General features: G+C 37.8%; 1 protein-coding gene across 1 annotated transcript in view; it reads right to left on the bottom strand.

The window, feature by feature from the left end:
- Positions 1–14,414, bottom strand: part of grm2a (glutamate receptor, metabotropic 2a) — a 61,626-nt gene that overhangs the window by 8,437 nt on the left and 38,775 nt on the right. The window contains exons 3-4 of the mRNA XM_065279849.2: positions 8,726–9,563; positions 5,482–6,545 (exon numbers count right to left, since the gene is read on the bottom strand). Coding sequence (XP_065135921.1) covers positions 5,482–6,545; positions 8,726–9,563 — 1,902 coding nt within the window. The remainder of the gene's footprint in view (positions 1–5,481; positions 6,546–8,725; positions 9,564–14,414) is intronic.

Here is a 14,414-nt window from a genome sequence, read left to right as displayed (position 1 = left end):
CGCATGAACCCAGCTGGGAATCATCCTCCCATGTACTAACACATCACCTCACATACACTGGCACAAACCACAAAACCCTTCAAAAAGAGAGAAGAAAGTGACATCCTGTCCAATCAGGACCGAGGGAGATTCCCCTTTCTCGCTTCACTTCTGTCATCTGTCTATTTTTCTATCTTCTAGTGTTAATGGATGATGAAGAACTGACCCCAGCAGACGCCCCCGGCAGCCATAACACCTCCAGAACATGTAGCTAAAGATCAGTTTTGTTCACTGGAGGAGCCAGATACTGTAGCTGTTACCAGCGGTGCTTTGTGTTATCATACTGTTTTGAATCGACTGCATGTTTATTTGTGTTTAAGCATTTAATTTAAGTGTGTAAAATTAATTTAGTCCTCTTGTGGTCCCACACATTTTTGGTGGACATACCACAAAGTTACCTTGGTTTTGTAAAGTGCTATAGTAATACCATGGTACAGTATACATTTAAAAAATATTTTAAAGTTAAAATTAATGTTAAAAAGAAGAATTGATTCACCAACGCATTGAGAAAAGGTTAAAAAAGCTTTAAGAGTGTTTATTTAATAGTATTTGTATTGGCACTTGACTTAAGGATATTCGGATGAATCACATTGAATGTTTTTATAGGCGAGTCATCTGACAGGATGAAATATCCCACTTTCTTTGTTCTACATTGAATGGCTTTTGAGGCACATGAAATGTGAGGTTCTCCTTTCATCAGTGTAAAAGACAGGTGATCAAAGAGACGTCTGTATCCACCATCTGAATTGGTAGGCACAAAAAAAAGAAAATCACGAAACTTGTGTGCACTCAGGTAAATTGTAAAAAAGCCAATGTTAGAAAGTGATTAAGGGCTATGAGAGAGCCTAATTTTCTAAATGATGAGAAATCTTCCATGCTGACATTATCTGTGCAGTGTGATCCGAAACAGCTTCCCCAGAGGAGATCCCAGGGATTTACTCCTCAAATAAATTATACTGGTATACACAGGGTTGGGCAAAGACACATCAAAATGTATTTTAAAATAAAATACCAAATACCTTAGTTCTAAGTGTATCAAAAAACAGCAGACACAACATGTATCAAAATAAACTACTGTTATTGTATTTTGAAAATACTAAAAAATACTTTTACAAGGAAGCATGACATTTCTTTGCAAACCTTCCATCAGTTGATCTACTATTGCTTCACCACTACATTGACTCTGATTGAGTAATGCAAAAATCTGACATATGCAATCGGTAACAAAGGGCCTGCTTTTAGGGCCGGATTATCCATAGACGGGATTGGGCAAGCACCAAGAATAGGGGGGCATCAAGGGCTCCAGACTGCAACCAAATGGAGTTTTTGATACAACACAAGCAGTTTTTTACAAGTAGGCCTACTCGCAAATCTGCAGGGCACCTGTGGCACCTTGTCAGTTATACAGATCGTTGCATGACACGTTAATGGTTTTATGTCACCATGAGCTCAGTTAATCTACCGAGTATCGGTCTACGCAGACAAATACAGCTAAAGATAAACTGTGTTGTTCAGTCCAGTCTAGACCCTAGAATCCAACTGGTGTGTGTTGGAAGAGAAGACGGAAGGTGCCCGCAACCAGAGATGGGACCAAGTCACACATGTGCAAGTCTCAAGTAAGTCTCAAGTCTGAACCTTCAAGTCTCAAGTAAGTCCCAAGTATTTTTTTTCTTGGGCAAGTCAAGTCAAGTCGAGTCACAGGCTATGTCAAGTCAAGTCAAGTCCTGTAGTAGGTCAAGTCAAGTCCAAGTCAAGTCACCTTATTATTGTAATTTTACCTGCAGAATCTGATCTTAATAAAGTGACAAGATATACAGTAAGTAACTATCAGTAAATTACAATAATTTGGATTTGCATTGTAAATACTCATGTTCAAAAAAATACATCATGGAATCAAACAAAATTGTAACTTCATAAATTATTTATTTTTTCACTTCTGCCAACCTTGTTTGAAATTTTCCACACTGAGTCCATAAAACAAATAACAGCTTAACATCCAACAGACTTCTCTCTGAACACCTCCCTCTCTCTCAAACACAGTTTATGTACAACATTAAACTTTGTTAAATTTCTCCTCTCTCTCTCTCTCTCGCACACTCTCTCTCTCTCTCTCTCTCTCTCTCTCAAACATGCGCCCAGAAAAAACGAGCGCGTCGCACCTCTTCTGTTCGCGCGCCTAAATTTGAACGAACTTGAGCGCGCAAAAGACGCGACATGTGAACCGCCCCTAACATTGTAGAATCAAGTAATTTTTCTCTGTGTGTGTGTTCAGGTGGCAAACTTGAAAAAGAAGTATTCAAAAATAAAAATAAGTATTAAAAAAGTATTTTTAAAAATAAATCAAAATTATTTTGCCCACATTTGTCCCCAACACGGTATGATGAGGGCTACATTAGCTATTATTACATTAGCTAACTACCAACTAACCAGATATTAACAAAATGATAAGCACTTACTGGGCATAATGGCTCTTTAAACGACAAACGAAATTGGAGGTTGTCGTCTGGCTGCCCGTAATTTTAATGTTGCATTAAACACTGTTCGTCGAGTCGACTCGAGTCCAAGTCACCAAGTCACAAGTCCCTTGTCTGCCCGCAACAATTCATGAATTGGTTTTAAGAAAGTAGACACATCAGTGTTTTCTCTCTCTTTTTATGATCATTCTTTTAACACGACTCGATGGCGGTGAAAAAATACAAGGTAATTTAGTCTGAAATGCAAGTTACAGTATTATTATTAACATGTTTATATAAGCAACATGTTTTCATAATCTTAATATTATGATGTAATAATCGTCTCCCCCTCTTACATTTTTTTCGCTTATGTATGAAAGTCCTTTCACTTTTCAAGCCCTTTACTCCAAAAAAACCCCCAAGGTGTTGTAAACCCACAGTTGTGTGGGACAAAGCCAATGGTTGGGTATCAACTAAAGGGCACCTATTAGGGCTGGGTATCGATTCAGATTTTCCAGATCGATTAAATTTCGATTCACAAGCTGTCAAATCGATTCAATTTCGATTCTCGATTCAACTTTTGATTCTGGTTCTCGGGGCAGTTTTTATACTCGATTCTCGATTCAACTCAATAAATATAGATTAAATACAAATACTATACTAATAAACGAACAGTGAACAGCAGGTTTCAAGTGGGTAATTAATTATTAAAATCGATGAAGCACCTGAAACCGCCATTTTAAGCACTGAATTAATGAATGACAGGCTTGCCTCTCGCTCCTTGGTAACCTCGCGCAAAGCAAAAAATAGGGTGACATCTAGTGAAGAAGACTAGTAATTCGATTAACGTTAATCTTTCGTTCAATGTTTGCAAAAATAAATATGAAAGCAAAAAATCGATTCTGCTCTTTGAGAATCGATTCTGAATCGACCACATTAAAAAAAAACGATTAATCGAAAAATCGATTTTTTTTGCCCAGCCCTAGCACCTATGGTCCAATTTTACATTTCCTTTGGTGTGTAAGTGTGTATAAGTACATGTTAACGATATGTAAAAGGTACAAACCGCAAAGTAAACGATGACGTGAGTTATCGTTTCTAATGTAAATCTCTTTTCTTGAACTACAACAAACACACATATTGTAGGCAACAGTTTACTTTCTGGGCCTGTTAACGTGGACAAGACCGACATTATCATTATTCCTCCCGCTTGGATTCCTGTCAGAATTGCATTGTTAGCGAATCTTTCAAACATGGTAAAGATCGTCACATTTCCTGCTAACCTCTATCTATGAGTTTTGTACGATATCAGAGGGTTTAAGGAAGGCATGATAACTGGATCTACAAATATGTACGGTATAGGGAAAATAATGTGTTTTTTGAACCATAAACCACGCAAACACATTGTATTATACCAAATACACAAAATAATGTTGTTTTTAGCAAAGAAATAGGTGCACTTTAATCTACGTTGGGTTGTTATAGCCTTTAATACTGTCATCTATGGACACTTTAATTTAACCCAAATTTTGAGTTTGGCCTTTTATGACCCAACATAACCTTATGGCAATTGGTACATATTTTATGTGCTAATTTGTACGACCATATTTGTTCACTCAAAAAATGCTGGGTTATTTTCAATTTAGCATTGGGTCAGAAAGGGACAAACCCAAGCCGATGGTAATTTAACATATGCTGGGTTGTTTCAACCCAAAATGTTAGGTTGTTTTAACCCATAGTTGGGGCAAATATGTTTACCCAACGTCTGGGTTTGTCCCTTTTTGGCCCAACACAAATAAATAGAAAATAACCAATTTTTAAGATTGTATGTTTTTGTAAGTTTGCATTCGTCCCTGTGACATTAGGGAAAGGGGCAGGGTTCAGGCCTGGCTCCACGGGGGGCCAGAGTGGGCCTGGCCCACCCAATAAGAGGCTTGGCCCACACTGGCCCCACACCACATAACAGCCAATCTTTTGGCCAAAAATCTGTAATTTTCTATTATATGAACAGACATGAGAATCAAGGAATTTAAGTTACTAAATAGTTCCAAAATATGTACAAATATAAAAAATGAAGAAAACACAAACACAACAATAACAAACAACCCTAACAATTGTCTTAAATATATAATATCAAAACTATAGACTTGTGAGATTTAAGCATTAAAGAACCCCCCTCCAATCCGGCTGGCCCACCTTTCATCTCATATCTGGAGCCGGGCCTGGCATGGTTTGTGGTTTTATCTTTTCTGATAATCATAAGTTTTTGTATTATTAACTTCTTACAAATTCATACGAATTAGCCATCTCTTAAAATATGTTCTAATTTAATGAGATCAAATTGTATGACCCAACCATGGGTTAATAATATCCCAGCATTATTTTTTTTGTTTTTTTCTAACTACCTGGCTTCATTCTGGTATTCAAAAGGGCTGTGTATCACCTACAATTTACGATACGATACGTATCCCAATACAAGGCCAGGATACGATGCACATCATGTGCACCCTTCCATATGAATCACAGATCAACATCCGTCACGCTACCTTCAAAAGTACGTAAGAATCGATAAGGAAGATGCTGTATTGTTGCACGCATCATCAGGAATTCATGACAATGTATCGTCGTATCGATATTTTGAACACAGCACTAGTATACAACGGTCCTACCTTTATATCCTGCTTTTATAAAATCTGTTAGATTGCCCCAACATATTTAGACACTTAGAATATTTCAATCCTTTTTTAAACAATATATGCAATTTGGTCATGGGCTTGAACACACATACTGGTAAAAAAAATGTATACCTTATAATGCCATGAAAGTCGCTTTAGATAAAAGCATCTGCCAATGCGTAAATGTTATTTGATATTATGTTACACATTACAATAGCATTTTGTTTAATATGTGTCTCAAGTATCATAATACTGAGTAGTCAATGTATTGATATGTACTTATTTAAGCATGCACTGTGTTCATATTTACTTACCCTGTAGTCACTGGCAGTAACATAGAAGATGGGCTGGAAAGCCAGCCAGATTATGCACGTGGTGTACATGGTGAAGCCGATAAACTTGGCCTCATTGAAGTTCTCGGGGCACTTTCTAGTCTTAAAGGCGTAAAAGGTGCAGAGGATGATGAGGATGCAGTTGTACGTTAAAGACATCAGCATGCTAGAGTCCTTGCTGTTGCACTTCAGCGTCACCACATCTCTTTTCTCGGGACTGACCTCCTTTCTCACCCCTGGAGCCTCAACCAGAAGCCAGACCACCACAACCAGCAGCTGACAGGAAATCAGACCAGCACAGATGGCCACCTGAGAAGCAGGGCTGATGAATCTTGGCCTCTGCGCTCCATCCTTAACGCCGTTGAATATTCGAGCGATGCGATTGGTCTTGGTCAACAATGCGGAGTAGCAAACAGCGAAGGACGTGCCCAGACCAAGCCGTCGCAACGTGCACACCACCGCTGACGGTTTGCTGATGTAGATGAAGGTTATGCAGTAGCAAAGCAGGACGCCCAGCAGAAGGATGTAGGAAAGTTCCCGTCCGCTGGCTTTTACTACCGGAGTCTCGTTGTGCTTTAGGAAGAGCCCGATCACAAACAGCGTGCAGAAGATTCCGAGGCAGGCGATGGTGACCGGTCCGATAGCCCAGGCGTCCTCCCAGTGAATGTACTCCTCGGGTAAGTCGTAACACCCCGTCAGGTTATCCAGCGGCCACTGTCCGAAACTGCAATCCGCACAGGTGAATTCATCCAGGAGGTACTGGTAGGTCTGACACGGGATGCATATCCAACAGCAGACGTCTCCTGGCTGCATGCTCTTTATTTCATTTTTCCTGCAAGGATCGCTGCATTGGGAAGTGGGAATTCCTTGACTTTCCCAGGGAATTGAGCTTGTGTTTAGAATCAGACTTTGGGCCCAGTATCCCACTTTCCGATACACATACTCGTCGTTCTCTTTGTGATAATGGAAGATGTTGTAACGACCCAGGCTGTCTCCATAGGCGTCAAAGAGAACAATGTTCTCTGTATCAGCTGGACGGAATGGAGCTGCAAACACAAATGACAATTGATAAACATTTATTTACGGTCTCGGCAACTGACAAATAGATGCTTCTTAGCAGTAAAGTGTTTTTCTTTATAAGCAGAGAAAATGTGGAACCCAGAGGGACCTTTTTACATAAGGCTACCATGGTTTTCATCTGCATCATGCCCTGCATATTTCTCATCAGGCTTGTAGATGCATCAGTCTCAGGTGCAAACCGTACATTTACATAATTGAGGTCAGGAGGTTGATGCATTGTCTGGTTTGTATGATGTAATCTGGGATTCTTGGAAGAATATGATCAAAAAAGGACTTAGATGGCCAAACGATGCAGAATGATAGAGTCAGGAAATTTGCTCTACTCATCTCTATTTATTTGTACTCATTGTGACATTCATCTCATCTCACAGTTCTTCTTTAGTTTTACTTAATATTTAGTTTTAAGTGCCGTTCGCTTTTTTATGATGTGTTCTGTGTTATACCTTTCATCAGCTTTACATTATACTGTTGATTTATATTTTAGATTTATTTGTAAATATTTTGCACAGTCTACAAAGCAGACCAGATTTTATTTTATCGCAGGTTGTACACTTATATAACTCTGTTTGTGACAAATAAAATCTTGATTTCTTGAATGGTTGTGATAACAACCTTGCTTGTAGTTTAAAAATCACTTACTATTAAGTTGGCATTTGACTGATGGGGTTAATGCATTACAATAAAACAATCAAGAGTCATTTTAAAGTAAAGAGGCCATATGTTAAAGGATTATATTTATGGATTTAAGCATTAGTGCAATATATTTTACATTAGAAGTATTTCCCATGGGCAAACCTTGAAAATCCATTTAATTGATTTTTTGATTAAACAAAGAATAGACATAATTTAATTAAGACATCCTTGTAAAAGGAAAATCAGTGTTTGTTTGTTTTTAGATTTTAACATGTGACTAAGTGCACATGCAATATTAACCATTGATCTTTGGGTAACGGTATAATGTAGGATTGTTTTGATGGGTCATCCATTATTAATCAAATCTTCTAACAATAGGGAGTTAGGCAATAGGCTAAAGGCTACGTTCACACTGCAGACAAGTGGCCCAAATACGACTTTTTTGCCCAAATGTGCCCCATATCTGATTTTCTTTTGGCAGTCTAAACAGCACAAATCTGCCTCAGACCCTCATTTCAAGATAGATCAGACCCAGGCCACTTTCAAATGTGGTCATAAATCAGATACATATGTTTTGCAATGCAGCTTCAGTCTGAACGGTATATCATCCAACTTTTACGACCAGCATCCATGTTTATGTCCACAAACATATGTGTTCTGAGTTTGATGTCATGTATTCTTCTGCACATGCGGTCACTTTAGGGCGGTATACGGTTCACACGAGACTGATGGTAGTCGCATTTAAATGATAATGTGAACAACAGAGCAAATAAATCTGCAGTGTAATAGTAGATTTACACGGGTGTGTTAACGCTTCTCATTTACTTTGAATGGGTGACGTCATGCGTTGCCAAACTGAATTGTGGATCTGTCAGCGCCGCTTCACTGCCGTTGCTTGTGACCGAAGTTGATCATTTCTCAACTTTTCAAGTGCCAATGCATTTGTCAGCCAATCAGATCGACTTATGCAAATTACCTTGTGCAAAGCCAGAGTTTAAGTTTAAAAAAGTTTAAGAACAGAAGAGCTTGTGTTGCGGCCACTGTGATTGGCTGTTGGCTACGCTTCAGACATGCCTTCCATCAAGCATTAAGCTTATGCCCCGTATAAATGTACCGTAATGTTGCGTTCACACCAGCCACAAGTGATTTCAATGTTAAGTCAATGTAAAGACGCGTTACGCACATCTGGAGGTCTCGCGGCGCGAATGAGGCATGTAGCATGAGTCTTAGTTATTCGGAAAACTCACACATACCCAGAGCAGTGGGCAGCTATCCAAGCTGCTGGGGACCAGTTAGGGTAACGAAACCCTTGGTTTATAAGCCCGACTCTCTAACCTTTAGGCTACAACTACCCCATTATGCAAAATGGCATTTAAATATAACTAATTATTAATAAAATGTTTTGGCACAGTATAACATGAAACAACAATACCCAATACAATAGAAATATATAAGATGTGAGATCTGCACGACATTTTATCCCATCACAACATACAGCAAAATCAAAACTCACCATCAAACTTTGTCTTCAAGATATAGTCCTTATATAACTTCCTTCCATTTACTGGTTTCATGGCACTGCAGACTTTTGTGTTATTCGGACACACGGCCTGTCTCATGTGATGCAAGGCGTGGGCCATAGCGTAGACGGCGTTCACAACAAACATGATTTTGGACTCCTGCTCGAATTTGCCATCCCGGAGCGAATGCTTCCCGCAGTTGATGTCGTGCAGGCTGCACTGAAAGCTATGTTCCCAGAATTCCCTGAACCAGGGGTTCCGTGTGTTGTTGTACGGATTGAGGCTCGTGAAGTACGAGGTAAACTCTGGAATAGCATAGGATGCCAGCTCAATAGTGAAAGCTCCTTCTGCCACGGTCTCGCTTCCTCTCACCACACTCTCCTGAGCCCCCCAGCCATCGCTGGCCACCCAGATGAAAGAGACGTTCATGCGTTTCGCCGCGACCAGGAGCTCCCTAGCGTCTTCGCTTCTTGTGAAGAGGATCACTACTTTAGCGTTGGACTTTTGCAGAAGAGATCTGATGACTCCTTCGTAACTGTAGCGGTCTATAGAGCGACTGACCTTGGCCGAAGTGGCAATGCAGATTTGCAGGGCCCGAGCTTCCTGCTGAAAAGCATCAATGCCCGTCTCACCGTAATCACCCTCTGAGGCCACCGTGGAGACGTACGTCCAGTTAAAATAGCGCAGGATCTCAGCTATGGCTTTGGCCTGGTAGAAGTCGGGCGGAACGGTTCGTGCGAAGTAATCGTAGCGGGATTTGTCGCTCAGCTTTGCGCTGGTGGAGGCATAACTGATCTGAGGGATCTGGAAAAGACGCAGGAGGTTGGCCACCTGCAAAAAGACAAATTAAAAATGGTGAGAAATTAAAGAGCTTCAAATGTTTAAATTGGTACTTAACTCTTTCACCGCCAGCGTTTAAAAAAAAAGTTGCCAGCCAGCGCCAACGTTTTTCATGATTTTCACCAAAGTTTAATGCCTTCCAGAAAATGTTCTTCTTTAAATATATAAACATACAATATACCAAATGAAAGAACAGACCCTCTGCTTTCAAACAAAAACAACCGTTTCATCCTACCTTTAGTGGTTCTTTTGCAATCAGCTTTTGAATATGGGTAGGTTTTTGCAAAAACACCATATTTTGAGCAAAAAGCAAAGATAATTCCATTTTTATGACGGACTTTTCATAGAGATCCCATTCAGAGCGATCTTTAAAACAGACACGGACATGCAGCAGCTTGCCATAGGGCAATACTTCCGGTTTTAAAAAGTTGCGCCACCTGGTGGATAATAGCGGTATTGGGGAAAGACGGAAAATCTCCTCATTGGCGGGGAAGCGTTTTCTCTTAATTGAAGAGATATCTCGTCAATGGCGGGGAAAGAGTTAAAAGTCAGCTTTTTTTGCGAAAAAAAATTTGAAATATGGACAGATATAGACGTATGTGGTGTCTTTCAATATGTGGAAGGAAAATGTGAATAGTAAAATAGTAGTAAATAGTTAAAGTGAATTTAAAAACATGCAAAAAGATAAAAGATCTGTAATTATTTCCGCCACTTACAGCATGAAAAATTATGATTCCTCTGATATCACAAATTAAGGCAGTTATCACAAGATTCACAGCATGCTGCTTGCTAAGAATCTCCCTTTACACTTTTCTGTGCATCTGTGAAAACCCTTATGACAACACCTTACGTTCTTATTATACCATGAAAAAAGATCAGACACAGTACCTGAGACGTATACAGCAACAATTATGACTCATACAGCACTCGATTCTTCCTTTTATTAAAGTTTAAAACTCTTCAAAACTTTGAGATGGTTCCTGCAGTTATGTGTTGAAGGAGCTATATCTGTATTATTTTGCACTGCAAGACACTTTACTTGGCAAACTTAAAGTATTTCAAGCTCTGCGTGAGTGTGTCTCAGTTGTGATCTTGTAATATGCAATGGAGTCTAACTGGCTTTTGCCGCAGGCAGATCCTCAGAAGCCTAAGGGAAAGTCTTCGTGTAGATACCAACAGTAAGTAAAAAAGCTATTTAGGATTGTTCTCCATATTAACATTGCCTGACTTGAAGAATAACATATTTAAGGCGTTGTTCAATAGTTGTAATGAACATAACCAGAACACAGTGAATACAGAAAAATAAAGGTGCTATAAAGGGGTCTTTCATATCTTTGTCTATACTATAAAGAACCTTTTGTGGATGTTTAAGGTTCTTTAGGGAACCATACAGCCTAGAAAGTACCTTTTGGAAACCTTTATTATATGCGTATGCATCATAAAACAAATGTTATATCCGAGATAGATAGTATTTGAGATGTATTTGTGAGGTCTATACAAATCAAGACTGTAAGTCATAAGTTGCACTAGTATATTTGTTGCAATAGCCAACAATACATTTTATGGGTCAAAATTATCACTATTTTTTGCCAAAAATCTTTAGGAAGATTAGTAAAGATTGTGTTTCATAAAGATATATTATACATTTCCTACAGCAAATGTATTAAAGGATTACTCCACTTTCTTAAAAAAAATCAAGATAATTTACTCACCCCCATGTCATCCAAAATGTTGATGTCTTTCTTTGTTTAGTCAAGAAGAAATTACTTTTTTTAAGAAAAACATTCCAGGATTTATCTCAATTTAATAGACTTTATTGGACCCCAACAGTTTACGGTTTAAATGTAGTTTAAAATTGCAGTTTTAACGCAGCTTCAAAGGGCTCTAAACAATCCCAAACGAGGCATAAGGGTCTTATCTAGCAAAACGACTGTCGGAAAGAAAAATAAAAAATATGTACTTTTACCACAATGAAACCACAACTTCTTGTATTGCACGCGGCAAAAAAAATGTATTTCTTCTCGACTGAACAAAAAAAGACAACAACATTTTGGATGACGTGGGGGTGAGTAAATTATCTGGATTTTTTTTAAGAAAGTGGAGTAATGCTTTAACTCTTTCCCCACCATTGACGAGTTATCTAGTCAATTAAGAAAAAACCTTTTCCTGCCAATGACGCTTTCCTGATGAGTTTTTACGGTAATCCGCTATTATCCACTAGATGGCTCTTTTACCGATAAAAAAACTGAAGCAAAAACAAATTTAATTAATTTTAAACTCTGTGTATGTTTTGATAATCATTCTAAATCTGATCTCTAACAAAATTCCTTTACAAAAATGCATTTATTTCAGCTTTTTGCTCAAAATGTGAAACCTACCCATATTTTAGAGGTTATAAAAAGAGAACAAATATAGATAGGATTAAAAGTTTTTTTTTCTGTTTTGTTTGTTTGTTTGAAAGCAGAGAGTATGTTCTTTTATTTGATATCTTTGTATGTTTATATATTTATAGAAGAAAGATTCCTGGAAGGCATTTTGTGAAACTTTTGTGAAAATCACAAAAAATGCTGGATAACTTTAAAAAAGGCTCGCAGGGAATGAAATAAAAAATTCATTTGTAATGTGTTGCAAAGATCTTTATTTGGGCAACTTGAAAGGCAATTTTCTCAATATTTAGATTTTTTGCAATCTCAGATTCCAGATTTTCAAATTGTTGTATCTCATCATATTGTACAATACATCAATGGAAAGCTTTAAATTAATGTAAAAGATTATATAAATGTAAGAAAATTGACCCTTATAACTGGTTTTGTGGTCCAGGGTTATATATTCTAGAATCTGATTTCCTCCTTTTGTCTGTTGCATCTGTGTTAAACTTTAATACTTTACACAAATATAATAAATAATGTTTTGAATTTACATTTCTCACATATAAAATAATCACTCAATGCAAAATGGTTTGCTTTCTGACACACTTACTCTGAAGGGTGGTCAATCTGCTTGCACTGAAAATTTTAATGTAAATATTTATAGCGCAATACTTGAAATATTGATAACCTCCAGACCCCCCCCCCCTCATTCACAACATCTCTACTGTTTCTTAGACAGCGTGGCAGCAGTTAACAGCTGCTAATGGTCCCTTAATAAATCATCTATAAGTGTCAATATATTTTAAATCATTTACGACAAAAAGTACTACACAGAAAGTGCATGCGCAAAAGGCCAGACAAAATATACCCCAGACAAAAACAAGATTCTCAAACAATGTTTTGCAACCAATGATAAAAGAAATAATATGAACACACATTGGGTAAGCTACTGTGAAAAACAGTACATTATGGTTATCTTTGTTACTTTCTACCCAGTCGCACGAAATTTCGTGATATTAGTCATGTAACTTTTAGATTTTTTTTGTGATATTGTCACAAATTTCCACGTTTTTTCGTGATCGTAACATGAATTTCTGTTTACGTGTATTTGTCACGTATTTGGTTACTCAACAGTTTTTTCCTATTTTCCAACCATCGTCGTTTCGGTTAGTGTAGATTTGGTGTTTGCGTTAGGATGTCACTTTAAATATTAATACAATTTTTTCTGAATTATTTTTTATATTTTCTGATTTTTAAACCTTTGTCGCCCGGCATTAGGGTTAGAGTTGTGTTTGGGTAAGGATGTCATTTTATGTAAATCTAACCCTAAACCGAAGCAATTATGGTATGAAAATAGGACAAAACAGCTGAGTAACCAATATGTGACAAATACACGTAAACAGAAATTCATGATCCGATCTCAGTCTCATGGCAAGTCGTGTTATAGTAATGACATTTTTTTATTAATTTATTAGTGTTTGCTTTGTTTTTTATGACCCAGGAAACGAATGTCTTTTTCGTCCTTTCCAGCATGAATTTCTATCAATGGCTTTTCGTGTCTATGCCACGACTTTCTTTATCGTGTCATTTTATATTTTGTTTTCTCATCGTTGTTATTTTTTGACCATGGTTGCTTGGGGTTTGGGTTAACCACCACTTCCGCATTTGTCCAAACTTGTTGCAATAGTTTCTTCAAGTGCGGATATTACTAAGGATAGTGTGAATATTACTTCATTGAAAGGTGACAATGACAAGGAACAAGCAATATTTTAAAATAGGAATTTCTTTGGAATTTAAAGCATTTGGTTTTGGGGTATTTTTACAAAAATCTTACATATTGTGGCTTTAAAGGTATGGGTGGTCCAACATCTTATTATTTAAAGAAATATATATTTCTGTATTTATATTAATTTTTCCACTCCCTGTAGTAGCAGGATATTAAGCACTAGGGGTGTGTCGAGGTCTCGTGCGACGAGATCTCGCGAGATTAAATGTGTTTCGCGAGATTACATGTGTCTCGCGAGATTTCTTGTGCAGGTGCTGGTTGTTTCTCAAATAAAAGACTGCATCCTTCGGAGGTCGCATTTTTAAAATGCATTTACTTCATTACTGTCTTATTAGAGACTATTAACAATTATAAAGTTTAGTAATCATTTAATTAATCACAACTTGTTGTAATATGCTCACGACTTGCAAATGTAATGCTCAGTTAATGATCTGAAATAACCCTTGATGACGTATGCAGCCTGCATATGCGACCTCCGGAGGATGCAGCTTTCTGTTTGACCCTTTTACAGGGCATGCATTATATTTGTCTTTTACTGCGTTTGCTTTTTTGTGTAGGTTTCCAATAATGCTTGTTTGGGAGCTTGTGTGAAGTCTGACACGCATTGTGTTTGTCTGTTGATCAGTGTCAGACGTGAAGTCTCAGCAGATTAAGCCCTCACACAGAGTTACATGATTTAATGTCTGC

Source organism: Paramisgurnus dabryanus, chromosome 7 (assembly GCF_030506205.2).
Source record: "Paramisgurnus dabryanus chromosome 7, PD_genome_1.1, whole genome shotgun sequence".
Lineage (NCBI taxonomy): Eukaryota > Metazoa > Chordata > Actinopteri > Cypriniformes > Cobitidae > Paramisgurnus > Paramisgurnus dabryanus.
Note: the sequence above shows the minus strand (reverse complement) of the source record. Positions and strands in the feature narration are given on the sequence as shown.